Source organism: Carassius auratus, chromosome 10, assembly GCF_003368295.1.
Source record: "Carassius auratus strain Wakin chromosome 10, ASM336829v1, whole genome shotgun sequence".
Lineage (NCBI taxonomy): Eukaryota > Metazoa > Chordata > Actinopteri > Cypriniformes > Cyprinidae > Carassius > Carassius auratus.
Genome location: NC_039252.1, coordinates 10,743,537 through 10,764,102, shown reverse-complemented (window position 1 = coordinate 10,764,102; position 20,566 = coordinate 10,743,537). Strand labels below are relative to the sequence as shown.

Below are 20,566 nucleotides of genomic sequence, written 5' to 3'. Positions count from 1 at the left end.
AGCTGACTAAAGCGATTTCAATAAATTGCTTGTCTTCGAGGATTTTCGGACAGACTGTTTGTTGGTCAGAACCCAGCTACTGGGGCAGGTTGTCACAGAAGGTCATTATAAGATAAATAATATATTTAATTTTCTTTCTGGGCAATAACAGTGGCCAAAAATGTATGCAGTGACAGAAAATCTGCATTATTAACTAGCTCATATTAATGTAAGTTAATTATTGGTAGAGATATACATTTTTCATATTTACACAAATTAAAAAGTGCAATTGTCACCTTAAAGAGATATTACTGCCTGATTAATCCTTTGTAACCCTTAATATTATTATGATTTTTTTTTAAAAGTGAATTTAGACCTTTAAGAGTTTCAGAGAGTATCAGTAAATGTATTATAATTATTATGCTGAACTATCAATGAAAAACTTCACTTTACTTGGTTTGTACTCACAACTTCAAAACAACTACATCAGCACTAACTGTGATTTAAAATCATTTAGCAAGTGAGACTGTAAGCTGTTAAACCTGAGATTTTTAATCACAGGTGGATCTGCAGTAATCTGCACTTAACATGTGTGTTTACTTAAAGCATATTACTGGTATTAGAGTCCGAGCTCATTCAGAGACTCAAAACCTTGACCTAAGGGTTCGTTTTTTTTTTTTAAAGAGAGCACAACGAGCAATGAACAAATTCTCGGCCAAGATATCTCCTTCCTCCGGACCCCAACCTGTCACACTTCACCTGCCCACACCAGGTAATATTTTTCAGCTTTTTCATAAAATCTGTTGGTGCTTTTGGTCTGGAAATCTGCGATTGCAGAAGTATGACGGAAAGGCACTTGTAATTCTTTAAATGTATTGTCTTTGTTCTTCTTAGCAAGTGAGAAGGATCCTCAGGAGCAGACTTTAGTTCAGGATGAATCTGATGCAAAAAGACCATCTAAACGCTGTTGCACTCGATGTCCATTCCGAGCCATACAGAGGGTGGCATGTGGGCTCATTTTAGGGGCTTGTGTAGCTGTTTCCTGGGCCTGGGGTACCAATAGTGCTAAAGAGACTCTGATAAGACATCCCGCCCCATTCTTCATCGTTTGGTTTTGTAGCATCTGGAACATTCTCTTTTTTCCACTCTATTATCTGTGTCATCTTCTCATGGAGAAACAGAAGCAGTTGCCATGCATGGAGTTCAGGTTAGAAGAAAACATTTTTAAATATATGATTGTATTTTATATACACTCATTAAAAAAAGGTTCTTTATTGGATGGTTCCATTAATATTTTTTACTAACTGAAACTTTACACTGGGCATTGTACTGTTAAAACACCATTTTGAAACTTTTATTTTTAAGCATGCATATCTGAATGACTTGCTCATGTTGGGATGCATGTTTTGCACTCCAACCCCCCACATCTTTCATGCATTATTAAAAGTGCAGAAGCAATTAAAGCAAGTTAAGTCTAAATAATCATTATTGTATATAAACCTTATTTTAATTTAAGCTGTTTAGTGCAAGCTGCTTTCAGTTTCTAATCCTCTCAGTTTCTAAAGCTAAACAAATGACAGCTTTTCATTAATGAATGAATGCATGGCCAGCAGCGTATTATCAGTGCAATGTCATCACTGACACTGGCTGCAAAACCTTCAGCAATATCAGCTGAGGTAGGCTGCAGCTTTATAATAAATTGTAGTGTGCATGCACAGAATCCTGACTAAGCTGTATTTTACACTTGGGGTTTAGAGTTTTCTATTTATAAAGTAGCCAACTAAAACTGCATGCATTCATCTTTACCAGTTAAAGATCCGCAGATATTGGTTTATTTTGCAGAATGTTCACATGCAACAAAATAATTCCTTAAAGGGGTCATCAGATGCTACATACACTTTTACGAGTTGTTTGAACTAAAATGTATGTTGGAAGTGTGTGTACACAACCACCAATAATGATACAAATTCACCCAAACATTTTCTTTGTCCACTAAAATCTTTACCCCTTTCTCAAATTGAGGACCGCCTTGGCCCCCACAATAGTTTGATTGACAGTGGAGTTTCAACACAGACTGGACTGGTGTCTTACCTGAAGGGAATGTGCCCCTGATCTACCTAAATCTATTTATCTTCACACATATCATTCGTAATCCAGTTTCTACCAGAAGAATTTAGTATTAGGCTTTTTAATGAATCTATGCAAAATGCTTTCCTAATAATGTGCTAATTAGCTAGTTTCATGATGAATGTGGCTGAAGTAAACTCTCTGAGAGCGGCTAGGAAGAGAGGGGCAGAGTCAGCAGAGATCATTAACATTTAAAGGAAAATGCTTGCTTTGAAAAGAGTTATTTTTGACAGGGTAAAAAAAAAAATGTTTTTTTACACTACCATTGAGAAATTTTTGGCAAACTAAGATACTTTAGACTTTTCATTAAGACCCTAAAGAATCATATCAACTTGTGGAAAATGGGCACCCAATGACCCCTTTAAATTATCAATGTGTCAAATATAAAAAAAAGATTCTTTATTGATCTGTTAGCATATATTTCTGATTGTTATAGACAAATGATAATTTTACAGCAATAATGCAAATAATAGAAATATGTATACCTGTATAACATGTACATATTTTAGATTCATGCACATTTGACATTCAATTAATAATATAAAGTTTAGGATATATTTACGCTTTTGTGACAACATGTCCCAATAGAAAGACATTGTTTTGACAAATAAATATTTTAAGTAATACATTTTAAAACATAAGAACTTTATTCTTTTAAAACATATTTGACAACTTGCACTTGCTTTTGAATTAGGTCTTACAAACCCTCTGATAGAGAGAAGACATAGTTGTGTTATTTTGATCCTCTTCTGAATCGCAGAAAGTGCAGTCTGTTCCTGGGTGAAGAGCTGACTGTAAGGATTGTTCTGAAAGGAGCCGCTCCATTCTCTGTGCTATGGAGTTTATCTGGTTATCTGTACTTGTTGGCGCTTTGCCGCATCTCCAAAGTGGATGTAAGTGCCGTCCTCTGCTGCAACCAGGCTTTTGTTTTCCTCCTTTCATGGATTGGACTCAAGGACCGCTTCATGGGTGTCAGGGTGAGCAATCAAATAGTGTTGTGTCAGTGATTTTATTATTGCTTGTTCCATCACCAGCTTTGAAGTAACCTTAAAAAAAAAGAAAATTGTTTGTTTCGTATATGTCTACTCTGTATTTAGATAGTGGCTGCCATCCTATCCATCACTGGCATTGTTATGTTGGCCTATGGGGATGGTTTCCATAGTGATTCAATCACAGGAGTGGCACTGGGAGTTGGTTCAGCTTCAGCTTCTGCTTTATTCAAGGTCAGCACCAGTGGTGAGGATATGAATTCATCCCAGTGATTCTTTTGAAACAGTTCACTCCAAAGATTCATTCAGCTTTGTATAATGATTCATTCAATGACCTTGTCAAGTTGTACAATTACTATAACCGTTTAACTGATTCGCCATCAATTCTCGGTGTCTACTAATGTACGTGTGTCCACTACAAACCTCGAGAAAGAGTGTATAAGTGTATATTCTGCAGTTTTATGGTAATAATTGATGTTTGCTTGTCTCAGGTGCTTTTCAGGAAGCATGCAGGAAGTGTCCAACCAGGCGCTGCCAGTGTGTTGCTGTCTTGTGTGGGTCTGTGTAGTTTTGTCCTCCACTCCTGGGTTTGTGTATTGCTGTATTTCACACATGTGGAATACTGGCCTCCCTCTCAGCACATCCCTTGGGATAAACTCTGTGTCATGGCTACTCTACTGCTTGGTAATTTATGCTTTTGTTTTCCACTACACATGAAGTTATAATGATTGTACAATGTTAAAAATTACTTTTGCCATATATAAAAAATATAGGCAATTTTATACATTTTTCCTTTACTGTTTTCTCCTAAGTTTTCAATTTGCTGGTAAATCTGGGAGAAATATTCACGTACCCCAGATTAATTTCATTGGGAATTCTCTTGACCATCCCAGCTAGTGCAGGTATGTATTTGATTATACATAAGCTGTCAAATAAACTTGAAGCTTCACAGACATATGCAATAGAGTTTTTTTGTAGGTCAAAAACCAAAGACTTTATAAAAACATTGATGTAGTGTCCGTGACGTCACCCGTAGTTTTCTGAAGGGCATTTTTGAAGCTCAAATGAGGCGGAGGCGGAGGTGGAGGCGGCCATCTCATTAAAAATGGGCAAAAAGGCTTGAGCTGGTTGCTGAAGCCACGCCCACCAAGCTTGACGGCAGGCATCAGCAGCAGTAATCCACCTGTCACTCAAGTGACCACGTCCTTAATTATTTTAGTTAAAGCTTTAAGACTTAATATAATTTAAACAGCTAAATGTTAATTGTAATCTATAATGTAGGCATGACTTTAACAACTCTTTCAGTATTTATTTAAAAAACATTTTCTCTGAAAGTTTGTGTTTGAACAGTTTGCAAAAGCCCAAATATAAACATTGGCTATAAAAGTTGACTAGGGAGTAGATGAGTTTTCCTTTTAGTGTGATGATATTTATTGTCCCTGACAACCTCTGGAGTCCTATTTAAACACTTAGTAACCACCTTTTACAAGATAATAAAAGGTCTGATTGGGGTATTTAACTCCCAAAATCTGTCGACCACAAACATGAAAGGCTTTTTTTTTACCAATGCAAGATAACGCAAATTACAATATAAATAGAAAAATAGCCAACAGGAAAATATCACATATGATTATGCTTAATAAACTGAGAGAAGTAGACACACATACATGCCCTTTCTGAACTGAACAAACACTGAACTGACTTGATCTAAATATTGACACTATTGACTTGCTTTAGAGCAGAATCTGAACCGCCTCCATGGTTGATTTTCCATAACTGATTCTGATATATTCCTGAAATAAAGGTGACTTACCTGACTTTACTTGAAAAATCATAAAGAGCTATAACTAAGATATTTTATGTTGTAAAATGAAACGTGAAAAAAAAAATCATTCAAGAAACCCACTGACTTCAGGAAGTGGAAACATTTTCATTTCCGGTTTTGGCCTGCAAAAATATGTCATCCCTGCAGCACTCTGGATGTGATTAAGCATCAGATGTGTAGTATTTAATTTTTTCTCTTTGAGATTTGCCAAGTCTATCGCTCTCTTTTTGTCACTCACAAGCTGTAGATGCATTTGTGACTGAAACTCTGCAAATGAGCCATGTGCGAGCAGCGGCAGCCGGCATCATCTCAGCAGGGTATCTCATGCTGCAGCTTCCAGAAAACTGGGACGACAGCACTTTGCACTGGCTCAGCACACTGTGGCGTGGAAACTGGCGAGAGGACAGTGTAGTTGGAGAGGAGACTGTAATGGACACTGCTGGGATTGCAAGAGCAAAACCCAAACCAGCTGTAATGACACTCAGCTGAGCAGACTAGATTCTGATTTAAGTATTGGTGTGATAACATCATAAAATCTTTTGTGTCTGTGTAAATCTAATTACTCACATTGTAGTTCAGTTTTGATGTTGTTTAAAATGTAAATACGTATTTAAGAAAAATAAAGGCAAGATGTAATAGCAATGTGTGAGGACACCCACTGATTCAATTGCCTGTTTAGCAGCAATGATTTGAAGTAATTATTTTCTGTATGAATATATCAGTCTTTAACATTGTTCTGCAGAAATTTTTGCCCACTCATCTGTACAACGTTTTTAAAGTTTATTGATGTTTGTAGGCATGTGTTTGTGCACAGCTCTCACCACAGCATTTCAGTCAGGATGAGCTCTGGACTTTTGTCTTGGCTGTTGCAATGCCTTGATTCTTTTCTTTTCAGCCCTTCTGATGTAGATTTGCTGGTGTGCTAAGGATCATTGTCCTGTGGCATGACCCAGTTTTTGACAAGCTTTAGCTGTCAGATCGGATGGTATTTGACTCTGGAATACTTTGGTATACAGAGGAGTGCACGGTCAACTCAATAATGAATTTTCTAAATAATTAATAATGAATAGCCCTCCTCTAACATTCTTGACTTTTGGTATGAAGTCTTTGTGCTGATATGCTCTTTAATGGTGTGCATTATGGCCAAACAAACATAAAAGACATTGTTGTAGAAGTCCTATGGTTTTTATGTAACACACTGCCGTTTAAAAGTGGGATCAGTAAGATTTTTTATTTTTTTAATGTAGTCTCTTGTGCTCATCAAGGCTGTAATATTTTGATCAAAAATACAAAAATGTAATATTGTGAGATATTATTACATTTCTAATATTGGTTTTCTGTTTTGATATACTTTAAAATATTCTTTATTTCTGTGACTAAAGCTGAATTTTCAGCATCATTACTCCAGTCTTCAGTGTCACTGACTGATCCTTCATAAATCATTCTAATATGCTGATTTATTATCAATGCATGGAACAGTTGTGTGGCTTCATTTTTGTTTTTTGTTTTGTTTTGTTTGGAAACTGATACTTTTTTCTGTATTCTTTTATGAATAAAAAAAGAACAGCATTTATTTAAAATTAAAATCTCTCATCTCATCACTTTTGATAAATTTCACACATCCTTGCTGAATAAAGTATTTATTACTTTCAAAAAAAGAAAGATAAATTTTCACTGACTCCAAACTTTTGAATGGTAGTGTATGTAACACAAGATTTACATTTTGAATATATATATATATATATATTAATAAAAGAAAAAAGTTTCACAGGTTCCAAAAAAACATGAAGTGGCACCACTGCTTCCAACACAATGACACTGAAGACTGGAGTAATGATGCATCAGAAAAATAAGATGATATTTTAAAGTATATTAAAATATAAACAGTTTTTATAAGTTGCAGTAATATTTCACAAAATAACATTTTTTCTGTATTTTTTATCAAATAAATAAAGCCTTTGTGTGCACCATAGACAGTAAAAGAAAGGTGAGCACCAGAAACTTCGCTAAAAAAAGAAGACGGCAGGTCCCACATTCAGTTCGCTAGATGGCGCCAGTCCGTTTTCACAGCACCTTGTGCATTTCACCGTTGAAGTTTCGAGCAGGAAACGTTATCTGTGTTGTGAGGCGGCTGAGGAAAGCATGGCCCTAAATGCAGGTAAATTGTGAATAAACTTCGTATTCTGCTCCCGAGTTTCCTATTTTTATCTTTCATTAATCTAACTTTCATTAATTTAGTTCCGTCGTGCTAAAGTAGTGCACCTGCATCCGCGCTAAAATAACCCAATAACCTCTTCAAGGCTAACGTTAGCAGCTTAACGTTAGCGCTTCGGTGTCTGTCTGTCTGTAAGGCCGTGTGGCTTTATTTCATTCATAATATCTAACTCTTCACAATCTTTTTAGAATAACTGACAATTAGTGACAACCTAAGGTCGTATAACTGTCTGAAAGCTCCATATACAGATGCTAGCTGGTTGTTTGTGATCAGTGAGTCAGACACATGAGGAATCTCTGTGCTCTGCTGAATCTAGATGATGAGGACTTTGAGTGGGAGCCTCCCTCCGAGGCCGAGATGAAGGTGATCCAAGCTCGCCGGGAGCGGCAGGACAAGATCAGCAAGCTGATGGGAGACTATCTGCTGAAGGGCTACAAGATGCTGGGGGACTGCTGTGAGCTGTGTGGGGTGAGAGAGAAACACGTGTTACATTCATTCATTCATCCGTGACTTCAGAAAAGGACTCAGAGTAACGTTCCCTGCAAGAGCATTTCAGTAAATTGTAATATATAGATATATACTTTCAGTGCCTTTCAAAACCGAGTCAGGAAGATTTTTATTTATTTATTTTTTTTTTTTGAAAAGGATCCATTAAGCTGAACAAACATGACATAGTATAGTGTTTTATATAAATGAGCTTTCTATTCATCAAAGAATCCTGAAGAAGTCACAGTTTCCACAAAATTGTTAAGCAGCACAAGTGTTTTCCATACTGATGGGATTAAGAAAAAACAAGTATGCAGTATTTGTAATTTCTAATGGGGGGGAAAAGCAACAAAAAAGGATTTTCGGTTTATGGACCCACTGGAATTATAATAATTAGTTTTTAACTTAGATTTATTATTGATTGAAGCATGTATAAGGTAAGAAATGCCCTATATATTTGCAGACAATTCTGCTGCAAGATAAACAGAAGAAATATTACTGTGTTGCTTGTCAAGAGCTGGACTCCGATATTGACAAGGACAACCCAGGTATGTTTAAATTCAGCCTTTGAATTATTTATGAATGTACAGTCTTGTGTATCTCTGTTGACTTGTTCGATTTCTCTTTCAGCTTTAAATGCCCAGGCAGCTTTGTCACAGGTACGAGAGCGTCAGCTTGCGACTCAGCCTCTCCCTGAATCTCATGGAGCCTCATCCAGCGAACCCCCTCTCTCCATCACGGGCCAGCCCCGGCCGGAGCACTGCGAGGGGGCCGCGTCTGGACTGAGAGGTCCCCCTCCCGCCATACAGCCCACTCCTCTTTCTGTCCCAACCACCAGCTCCAACTTCCTGCCACCAGCCACCCCTGCTCCCCAGACTGCACCTCCTTCAGGGGCCGTGGGCAACGCCCTCCACCACCACCCAGCCTTGTCAAGTGCAGAGGAGGCAGTGCTTCATAAACTCAGATGGGCCACACAGGAGCTCCAGCACTCGGGGTCAGTGGAGGCCAGCATCCAGCTCTGCAGTCTGATCCGAGGCTGTGCCGAATCCCTGCGCAGCTTGAAAGAACTGCAGCTCTCATAAGACTGAAGCACAGATGGAGTTGTAACAGCACACACACACATAAGGAAGTACAAACAGCACTAATACATATATACAGTAATATACTCAACGGCGTGTTTCGGTTGTGTTTATGTTTGTTCTAATGCAGCGCAGAATGTGACTGTGTCGTGTGTTGAAATACATTGCTTGAGCTGCAAAGGCTGGTTTCTTTTTACTTGATTTGTTTAACTTTTTTCCCGTTGCTTTATGAACTCATGATCGGTTGAAAATCCAAATTTTATGAAAGCACCAACTTAAGTGTTGTGACAATGTTAGATCAATTACAGTGGTAGAGTGAATTGTTTCAAAGCTGCAACAGAATCATTTGGGTGCTATTAGTGTTGTTTTGGTTACAAATAACAGCATTGGTCTGGTTAGGGGCCATTCAAACAGAATGCATTTTGCATTTCACTGCACTGCTTTCCTATTGCTTTTTCAGCGAAGTAAAAAAAAAGTTCAACTTGAAAGTATTTCTAGACCTTGCATATTTTTATTACACTGCCCGACATCTAGGATTTTTTTGTTCCATTTTACAGTTTTACATGTTTTTCCTTGTTTTTGCAGTGGAATGCTTTTCTCCCACATTCCAATTCCCATATATCACATTTTTAAATGCACAATGTGTTCTATCACAGAGAAACTTTTATGCATTGAGAAACCTTTCCATTACACGGCAGTGTGTTTCGTGGCATGTTTGCTTTACAGGAAAAAAGGTAACTGAGTTGATATCTCACAGTTCAGTCTTTTTTTCCTCTAAATTCTTAGTTTATGTCTCGTAATTTAGACTTTTTCACTTTTAATTTTTCAGTTTGCATCCCAGTGTTTCCCACAGCCTTACACTCTATTTGTGGTGGCACTCCCCCGCCCCCATATATATATATATATATATATATATATATAAATGCAAATTAATTTTCAGCTAGCAGGACATGCTTTAAGAGCGGGAGAGGTAGAGGTTTCTCCGGTAACGGCGCTGAGCTCACAAGCGCTGCCTTATCAAGCATTACATGAAAGATTAAATGAAATTAAACATTTTCTAAATACAGTTGGTTTCCTCCTGAAATACAGCGATTTAAAAAAAAACCTGCTCTGGTTTTGGATTTTGAAATGTGCAGAGTTCATGTTTATTCAAGTCAAAACCTTTTGGAAAATCTATTTTTGCCGTTCAGTTTTGATATTGTGGTGGCTGCCAATTCCCTTTTTTTCTGCCACAGAATGAAAAAAAATATTTAATTGCTACTTTTTATCTCACAATTCAGACTTTTGTCTTGAAAGTGCAGGTTGAGGTCTCACAATTTAGACTTTTCTTATCAGAATTGGGTATTTACAGGTGCATCTAAAAAAATGTGAGTATCATGGTAAAGATCTTTATTTTTTTGTAATTTAAATTAAAAGCTAACTTATATTCTAGATTCATTGCACACAAACTGAAGCGCACGCAAAGTTTTTTTTTAATGTAATTCTGATTGTTACGACTGAATTCCAAACTCAATATCTCAAAAAATTGGAATACTCCATTTTGAGCTTGATTAGTTCAACACCCTAATCATTAAGACAATCATCAACACCCTCATTGCTGAAAGAGCTAGCTGATCACAGAGTGCTATATCAAAATATATTCAAAAACTTGGGAGAGCTTTACAAGGAGGTGGACTGAAGCCGGAGTCAACGCATCAAGAGTCCATACTCATACATCTTCAGCAAAAGGGCTACATCTGTCACATTCCTAGAACTAAGCCACTCCTGAACCAGAAAAAAAAAAAACGTCAGAAGCATTTTACCTGGGGTAAGGAGAAAAAGAACTGGACTGTTACTCAGTGGTTCGCAATCCTCTTTTCAGATGAAAGTAAATTTAGCATTTTATTTGGTAATCGTCTTGGTAAAAGTCTGGAGGAAGAGTGGAGAGGCACAGAATCCAAGCTGCTTGAAGTCCAGTGTGAAGTTTCTGAACTCAGTGATGATTTGGGTGCCGTGATGTCTGCTATGGAAAGCCTTTTTAACATTTATTCTAAAAGCTGTACTAGTATCTTTTTTTCATGTTACTAGTGCTCATTTTTTAGACACTAGTATCTTTTCCATTAAGTACTAGTACTTATTCATTAGGTACTAGTGCTTATTCGTTAACTACTAGTGCTTATTCTTTAGGTACTAGTGCTTATTCTCTAGGTACTAGTGTCTTTTGTAAAGTTACCAGTACTTATTCATTAGATACTAGTACTTAATCATTAGATACTAGTACTTATTCCTGTAGTGACTAGTATTTAATTAAACTACCCGTGTTAACAAAAAATAGAACTAGTACTTATTTTTTAGTTACTAGTGACTTTTTAGACCAGAGATATCCTGAACTTAATAGATACTAGTACTTTTTAAATTTGCATTTCTGCCCAGTATGGAAATTGTATGTTGAATATTAATGAGCCAACAACATATAGGAGAGAGATTAATCAGGAAACAGAAACAAGGAGATGGATGTACTTTTTTTTAGAAAACCAAATAGAAAAGAAACAATTATTTTTTTTACACAAGCACATTGAAAACGTATTTTGTCAGTTTTTTAACTGTAATTTCATAAATATAGTAGCCTAATGTATTTAATGGTCTTTGAGTGACCTCTGCTGGCAGGATGTAGATTCGACACCAATTGTATTAGGTGTTATTTTCCTATTTTTCCTCCAGTAAAAACAATAAATAACATACACAAGCTGTATGTTAATTTTTTTTAGACCCCTTGGTAAACATGATCAAAGAAGCCTGTGAAAATTAATCTGCATTGTTAATCTTTTTGATCTTTTATTTTAAAAATTTACCAAAATCGAACCTTTATTTGGATAATAATAATTTAAAATGGGGAAAATATCATTATGATATAAATGTTTTTCTACAATACACATTGGCCACAATTAAGAACACCCTTAGAAATTCTTATGAGTAAAATTACTCTAAAGTATATTCCCATTCATATTCACAATTTTGAGCACTCTAGAGGGATTATGAACATGAAATTATCCAGCCATTGCTTCCTGTTTCACATAAATATAAAGAAGAGGGAAAACAAAGCCCAAATGCCCTTAATCATCCATCACAATGAGAAAAACCAAAGAATATATTTCTGATGTGCAGCAAAGATGATTGAGCTTCACAAATTAGAAAGTGACTGCAAGATGTGACTAACAAATGAGCTAGAGCAGTGAAAATCCCCATTTCCAACATCAGGGCAATAATTAAGAATTTCCAATCAACAGAAAATGTTACAAAACTGCCTGGAAGAGGATGTGTGTCTTTATCATCCTAATGCATGGTGAGGAGGTCAGTTTGAGTGGCTAAAGACTCTCCAGGGATCACAGCTGTTATTGCAGAAAATAGTTGAGTCTCGGGCTCAGAAAACCTTTAAAAAAAATTGTCAAACAGCACCTACATCACCACATGTTGTTTGGGATGGTTACAATAAAAATTATCCTAGCTCATCCAAAAACAAACTAAAGCATATTAATTTATCAGACATGACTGGAACTTCAGATGGGACTGGCTTCTATGGTCAGATGAAACTAAAAAAATAGTTTTTTAGCAGCAAACACTCAAGATGGGTTTGGTGAACACAGAGATAAAAAGTAAACCATATGTACAATGAAATATACTGCTCTATTTTTGATGTTATGGGCCTATATTTCTGCTGGAGGTCCTGGACATCTTGTTTTAGATACATGGCATCTTTGATTATATCAAATACCAACAGATAAAAAACCAAAAAGTGACTGACTCTGTTAGAAATCTTATAATGACCATGTTTAGATCACAATCAAACACAAACCTCAAAAACAATACAATAATGGGTCACTGAGCACAAAACCAAGCTTCTGCTATAGCCTTTTCCAGTCCTCTGACCTGAACCCTACAGGAAATGAGAGGAGTGAACTGAAGAGAAGACACACCATTTTTTTGATAAAAGATCAAAAGGATTAACAATGCAGATTAATTTTCACAGCCTTCTTTATCATCATATATACCAAAGCTGTCCATATTTTTGGGCATGACTGTAGCACTGGTGCTGCAGACACTGAATGTTTTTACATTAATATTCTGTACAGGGCACACAAAATATGTGACGATTCGTGGAGTGCAATTACTGTGAAGACAGGACCAGACTAGAGGAATTCTAGTGCCTACGGTGAAGTGCCTAAGGGGAAGTGAGCCCACTAGTGGACACCCAGGGAAACAGAGACTAGACAGCGTGACAAAATCCAAACCTTGTGGTTTTCAGACAAACATTTTCTTTATTTGAAAAGAAGGCCAAAAGGTATTAATAAAAAATTATAATAATAAAACACCAGGTTTGCTGTACTTGAAGGACTGCACAATTTTGCCCAATGTTTTTTATTTTTTAGTAAATATATATATATATATATATATATATATATATATATATATATATATATATATATATATCAATAAAACTAATAATGGTTATGGTTATTAATTCTAAATAAAAAACACTAAACAAAATAAGGAACATTACTTTTGTAATAACACTATTTCACTATAATATACAAAACTGCTATACAAGACTAAATATAAATATAGCTGCAAAAAAATGCACACTTCTATAGTAGAACGTAAGGAATTGCAATTTTTTACCTCAAAGTTCTTAATTATTTTAGCTATTTTTACTCAAATTAGGATTTTGCAAGCAATAATGAGTACTCAATGAATTTATTTTTAATTCATACTCGTCGCCGGAGGGCGCCCTCGCGCAGAAACTCTACAAACGAGACTCACTGATGAAGTTCCAGGAAACTCAGCTTTCGCTGTAGATGTAGCTGAATAACATTCAGACGTTTTACTGATGAAACTTGATGAAAATAAACAATTACTGTGACAATACATGCTTTTATCTCTGCTCTTCAAACCATCGCGCGTATTTTTATGAGAATAAAGTTTAAAACGCAATCCTAATGCAAATTTATTCTGCGTGTTGTATTACCATGTGGACTCTGATTGGACGGTGGAGAGGTACTCATGTTTATGTAATGATCTGTTTAAATGAAGATATCTCCAAATGCATTCTTACTAGTTCTTAATGAGGTTGAAGATATCTCCAAACGAACAGGGACTCTGAGTTATTCTGTTTTTGATATCATCTTTTAATTTCTGACTAGTAATTATTGCAATTGTATCTAGTATATATTTAAATATTACTAGTAAGTATTCATTAGATACTAGTACTTATGTTTTAGATACTGGTACTTATTCATTAGATACTAGTTCTTATTTAATAGATACTAGTAGTTATTCATTAGGTACTAGTTCTTATTCTTTAGACACTAGTACCTTTTTTAATCACTACTAGTAACTATTCTTATCTTACTAGTCAGATCTGCCTTTTCACTCGTCTTATGTTATGACTAGTCCAAATGGCTACAGTAGAGTTCAACAAAAAAAATTACTAGTAAAATAAAAAATCATACTAGTAACATTTAGAATAAGTACTAGTATCTAATAAATGTGTACTAGTATCTATTAAATAAGTACTAGTATCTATTTAATAGGTACTAGTATCTAATGAATGAGAACTAGTTTTTAATAAATAAGCACTAGTACCTAATTAATAAGTACTAGTATCTAAAAAATAAGTACTAGTATCTAATTGATAAGAACTAGTATCTACTAATAAGTACTAGTATCTAATGAATAAGTACTAGTGTCTATTTAATAAGTACTAGTATCTAATGAATGAGTACTAGTATCTAAAAAATACACACTGGTACCTAATGAATAACTACTAGTACATAAAAATTAAGTACTAGTCGCTAGTGGAATACATACTAGTCAAAACTAAATAGTTGATATCTCAATGACAGATCCCCATAGAAGTCAATAGCAAAAAATTTAAATTTGTTACTAGTAACAATATAAAAGTTACTAGTCACTATTGAATTAAGTACTAGTATCTAATGGATAAGTACTAGTGCCTAATAAATAAATACTAGTATCTAATAAATAGGTACTAGTATTTAATCAATAAGTACTAGTATCTAATTAATAAATACTAGTACCTAATAAATAAGTACTAGTATCTAATGAATAAGTACTAGTACCTAATAAATAAGCACTAGTATATAATGAATAAGTACTAGTATCTCATGATTAAGCACTAGTATCTAATGATTAAGTACTAGTAACTTTACAAAAGACACTAGTGCCTAAAGAATAAGCACTAGTACCGAAAGAATAAGCACTAGTACCTAATGAATAAGTACTAGTACTTAATGGAAAAGATACTAGTATCTAAAAAATAAGTACTAGTAACTTGGAAAAAGATACTAGTACAGCTTAAAGAATAAATGTCAAAAAGGCTTTCCATAGTCTGCTGGTGTTAATTGTTTCTTTTCCTAAGCTGTAAGTCAACCATCAGAATAAAAACCAAAAACTATTCCGTTTGTGTGCAATGAATCTAAAATATAAGAAAGTTAGATATTTTTTATTTTTTTAATTTAAAAAAAATAAAAGACTTTTCCCTGATATTCTAATTTTATGAGATGCACCTGTAAATCTAAGTAGTGTTTAGTGTCTTTAGACCTTGCATTTTTCCACACCTTTATACTATCATCTTTAAATGCAATTACTCATTCCGTGACCCCTAAGATTATTAAAAAAAATTTCTCCCAAAGCAAAGCTGAGGCTCAGATGAAGCACCTGAAAAGTCCTCGAGAGTCAGGAAACTACACAGAAAGAAAGAAGACGATCAGTTTATGCTGCTGTAAATGAGAAACAGCGCCTCGCTTCGGTAGAAACATACTGCTCTGGGCGGAGAGAAGCAGTGGGCGAGGTTTAGCTGTACAAGACAAAAGAAAACGTTAAACGAAAACAAAAGCTGGGCTCCTTGGTCTCCTGTCCAGTTTTTGCTTATATCTAAGGGTAGGAATTTGTTTTTATATACCGGATTAGATTTATACACTGCTTTACCACGAAATGCACATAAGGAAGAGCGTGAAATCAAGTACCTCACGAAGAACAGAGATTGTCAAAGAGTTTATTAGAGCGAAATAATTTTCTGTTACCTTGTAAACGAGCTACTAGTTACAGTCAGTGTAAACTAGTGGTTAACTTGTATATGAAGGATAGCGCATAGAATATCGCTTCCGGAAATTAGTTTTTGAACGTGACAGTTGCAGTTTAAGGTCATTCGTGCGCGCTCACCTTTCGTATCATTTTTTTAAAAGAAAGATACTGTATTTCATCTCAGTTGGATATTTTTCATGGTGGTAAAAATAAATGAACAAAATAACGACACCGGGCATAGAAAATATTAAAACCAGGTTTTAATTTTAAAAGCGAAAACAGTGGAATCGGAAATGAACGGGTTTCAGTCCAGTCCAGCGGACTGTCCGGCTGGAAGCGTCTGCTCTATTGAAGGCTTGCCTCCGTTACCTAAAGGACTGAGCGGTATCCTGAACTCGAGCGGAGGATCCTGGAGGGACATCGAGAAGGTCTACAGCAAGAGGACGCGCATCCAGGCGGACATCAGCAAGTCCAGAGTGAGCGACTGTCCTGACCGCAGTAAACCAGCGAGCCTTGACGCAGCGCTGGCCGTGCTGCGCAAAGAGATGGTGAGTCCGGGACCACGCCTGACTCGGACCTGCGCTCCGTTTGTGCAAAATGGGCAACTAGTTATGGATCAATGACGAATACGTGTCAGAAGTGATAAAAGTGCATGTAAAATATCTCCCCCGGTATGCTTTGTATTTGCATTTGTATTCTACATTTTTCAATGTAGCCTAAATATTCTTTATGAATATATATATATTTTAGAGTCACTTCTTTTGACCTTAATAAAACACGAAAACGTAATAGCCTAAAATTGATATTATATATATATATATATATATATATATATGGTCAGGTACACCATAGGCATTTTGACTTGAGCTGAACAAACAAACAAAAAATATAAATTAATATGACCTCAACATTTAAATCAGACCTTAAAAACATGTAAAATAATATTTTGTGTCAAAGCACTTCTTTACTGACATTTTAACTGCATTTTGAATAGTTGAATATATTAAAACAATTTGATAAATTTTTTCAATAACTGTTTCACTGACCGTTTTATTTAAAATAAATAAAACATTCAGTTAAAAAAAAAATATATATATATATATATATATATATATATATATATATGTGTGTGTGTGTGTGTAATAATATATACATTATATATATATATATATATATATATATATATATATATATATATATATATATATATATATATATATTATTATATATACACATACATATATATATATATATATATATATATATATATATGTGTGTGTGTGTGTGTGTGTGTGTGTGTGTGTGTGTGTGTTGATCATTACATTATATATTTGAAATCCAGCATAGCTCATGTTCTTGTCTTTGGCAGGTTGGACTTCGACAGTTAGACATGTCACTGCTGTGTCAGTTGTGGTCTCTATATGAGTCCATACAGGAATACAAAGGAGCTTTCCAGGACATCTCTTCTTCCCTGTGCGAGAGCTCCTTCAACACCGAAAATGGTTATTCTGAAGATGAAGAGGAGGAAGATGAAGATGAACATGAAAGAGAGAGTGGGGAGACGCTGTTGTCCCTTCCTCAGCCCACTCAAAACTCTCGAGACCAGTGGATCAAAGACTCCTTCCACATCCCCATTTAATTGAAGCATGTGCTCTCTCAGCTGCAGTATGGATCTCAGTATAGATTCTGTAAGCATCTAAATGAAACAAGGCCTTTATTTTTGTAGGATACTATTACAATGGTGATTGTAAGGTTGTTTCAAAGGAACTATGAAAAACTCCCTTTTCACTGCTTGTGAAGTCATAAAGACCGGATGAGGATTGACAGGAAGAGGATGTTGTAACCAGAAGCAGTGTGGTCAAGGTTGTTTTTCTACATATGGTAAATACATCAAACAAAAGACATGCCTTACACAGTATTCTCTTTTGTGGTCACAATTTCATTATATTATGTAGATTCATCAGATGTATATTGTCACTTATCGCTATATTTTCTCGATCACCTTGTATTTTATTATACAATATTATTTTGTCCACCTCTGTCTTTCATCAGTAAGTTAAACACAATGCAGAATGTGCTTTTCTGTACAAAATAAATAAAAATATTTAACATTTTGTTGTCTCAAAGATGTTCAAAACAACTGTCCAGTGCAGATATGATCAAATCAGCCATTAGGTGGCACTCATTTCCTTTCTAAACTTTTTCAACGGATGTTTTGTCATGTTGCTTGCTAGGAGTATTGGAGTAAACAAAACAACTGTTTCGGGAAACATCTGCCCTCTTAATCATCTTGATACCGTTTAGCGTGAAAGAAGATTTCTAGATTCTTCTCCTTTAATGTTTATCTTTGAGTCATACCAGATGCATGCCATCTGATTAAAACGGTTATTCTAAATCTGAATGTTTGGACTGAGGCTTGCTCAAATCTTTCTGAAGCACTCTCTCATTACTGCACAAGTATAAACAAATGGTTCTAGATATCTTGTGCTTATTAGGTAATACTGCTAGCTTCTTTTGCATTAGGGAGAGGGGGGAGGAAGGAGCTCAGACACAGGCCAGGCATTACTAAAATCTCTTCCCATAACCACTATAATTACAGCAACAGTGACTGCATGGCCCGTCATTACACTGTGCTCTAGGTTTTATCAAGTTTATATACAAGTCTAGAGCAGTTAATATATAGCAACATACTATAGCAATTTAAAGTTTAGTTTAATTCTATTTAATATGATTTTTACTAAATTCTCTGCTAGCTGATAGATGCTTGCGCAGCTGAAATTATTTGATCAAGTCTGTATGTATATATTGGTTTACTAATTGTTTAACTCAGTGTCATATACAGTACTGTACCATAATCTTTATTGAAACTCTGACATTTTTTATTGAAGTTGAGCAGGTTAGTGAACCACAGTGTCTAAACGCTCGGGGAGGTCAGGATCTTCATGCTCACAGCAGCTGCTGTCAGAGTGTGCCCTCCAAAGAAAAGCAGACGGTTATTAAATGTTTCCGTCTGGTGCTCTTGACTAAATGGTCTTCTGTTTGAGTCTATGCAGGTACAGGAAACAAAGCTCTGGGCAGTCGTTCAGAGTTAAGCATTTGTCATTATGCTACGAGCACCACTCGTGTCAAAACCTTGCCCTTGACTCACTGAAACACTCCCACTGCACTTTCCACATTGCATACTGTTTCTTCAGTGAGATTATCTTTCTTACGATGTGATAAAGTGCACATATTTGGTATGATGGAGTGATTAAGTGGTGAAGGATGTGGCATTCCTCTAGCAAGCTCTCCCATGCCTCTATAAATACAACACAGATGTACAAGATATTGTTGGATATGTGGTATGTCTATTAAAAGTAAACTCAAACTAAAGGTCATGTATCTTTTCAGTCACATATAAATAACACAAAAATATGCATTTTCTGCCCTTTGATAAATATTATGGCAGAAATTATAATATCGTTACTGTGTTTTTTTAACGAAACATTTTTTAAATCCATTTCGATCTTTCTAAAGTTAATTTATTAGGGTTTGGAAGATTTTTACCCTTTTTGGATCTGAATTACCCTGCTACTCAAAAGTCTGGAGTAAGATATTTTTAAGTCCCTTTGCTCACCAAGGCTGCATTAATTTGATTAAAATACAGTGTAAACAGTAATATTGTAAAACATTATTACAATTTTAAATATTTTTTGTATTTTTCTGTATTTAAAAACATTTTTTATTCCTATGACTGCAAAAGCTGATTTTCAACACACTCACTCCACTCTTCAGTGTCGCATGATCCTTCAGAAATCATTCTAAAATGCAGATTTTCTGCTCAAGAAAGATTTGTTATTATATGTACTTCATCATCATGTTTTTCAGTAATAAATGAGGCTCTTGTTTTCTATGCTTTGTGTACCCTGAGGTGATGTGGCACGTCTTTAATAAGGATGAGGCATTTCTTGATCCACCTAGTGAGTAAGCATGTATTACAAGTGAGCTCATGTCTTACCCGGATACAAACTCTGCCTGTGATATCCAGTGAAGGGAGGGGCCTTATTTGGAAACTCATAGTCATAACCACAAATCACTGTTTCCCAGTCGAGTTAAGTCTGTTTGTAAGTTTAACATAAACAATTTGCACACCTGAAATTAGACTGCAAACTGTATTCAACAAATCCTGAAACAAACCACTGCTAGTTAGTTCCACACATCAATAAACACCTTTGCTGAGCTTTTCTGAAATGCCTTATGAGGTACAATATATAACATCAAAGGGCATTTTTATTTCAAAAAAAAAAATTATATTTAATGTATTTGAATATACGTTATATTATGTTTTTTATATATGATTATAATGGGGTTAGCGGTAAGAGGCAACAGCAGACAGGAAGAGGTTAGAGGAATATGACTAAGGGGTCACCGATTTGGATTATAGGTCATCAGTTGAGCCAAACGTTTGTACTCCCCCATAACCCACACAAGTGGCACCACTCCATCCATCCCTCCAGCTGCTTCTGTCCATTTATCCCTCGCTCTCAGCCATCTGAAATAGATCCTGTGTAACTTGAAAAATCCCCTTGCCAATGTCCACTAAAAATAATCGCTGTGATCAAGGACTGGACTGCCCCGCGTTACTGCTCCAGAACATTATGTTGATAAATGCACTGAACACAGGACCCAAGCTCTGAAGGTGCATAGTATTTTAGTTTGAAGCATTTTCTTGTTGCACAAAACTCTATGGAAGTCAATAGAACCATATGTTTAAAGAAGATTACGTTTATCAGATTGTCATTGCAAC

General features: G+C 35.5%; 3 protein-coding genes across 4 annotated transcripts; all 3 read left to right on the top strand.

Annotated features, from left to right (window-relative positions):
- Positions 1-678: 678 nt before the first annotated feature.
- On the top strand, positions 679-5,409 carry LOC113109475 (solute carrier family 35 member F4). Its single transcript, XM_026273036.1, has 7 exons — positions 679-751; positions 874-1,186; positions 2,867-3,083; positions 3,204-3,329; positions 3,587-3,779; positions 3,908-3,997; positions 5,162-5,409. The coding sequence occupies exons 1-7, from the start codon at positions 679-681 to the stop codon at positions 5,407-5,409; spliced, it is 1,260 nt and encodes a 419-aa protein (XP_026128821.1).
- A 1,543-nt stretch (positions 5,410-6,952) lies between these two features.
- Positions 6,953-9,188, top strand: znrd2 (zinc ribbon domain containing 2). 2 transcript variants are annotated; one of them, XM_026273600.1, is made up of 4 exons: positions 6,953-7,078; positions 7,452-7,603; positions 8,085-8,169; positions 8,252-9,188. In XM_026273600.1, exons 1-4 carry the CDS (start codon positions 7,063-7,065, stop codon positions 8,701-8,703), a joined length of 705 nt encoding a protein of 234 aa, XP_026129385.1. In that variant the 5' UTR covers positions 6,953-7,062; the 3' UTR covers positions 8,704-9,188. The 2 variants fall into 2 exon arrangements, with proteins under 2 accessions (XP_026129385.1, XP_026129384.1); XM_026273599.1 differs by having other exon boundaries at positions 7,001-7,078; positions 7,409-7,603.
- A 6,353-nt stretch (positions 9,189-15,541) lies between these two features.
- Positions 15,542-17,789, top strand: fam89b (family with sequence similarity 89 member B). The gene is made up of 3 exons (XM_026273598.1): positions 15,542-15,636; positions 16,054-16,328; positions 17,150-17,789. Exons 2-3 carry the CDS (start codon positions 16,074-16,076, stop codon positions 17,417-17,419), a joined length of 525 nt encoding a protein of 174 aa, XP_026129383.1. The 5' UTR covers positions 15,542-15,636; positions 16,054-16,073; the 3' UTR covers positions 17,420-17,789.
- Positions 17,790-20,566: the final 2,777 nt, after the last annotated feature.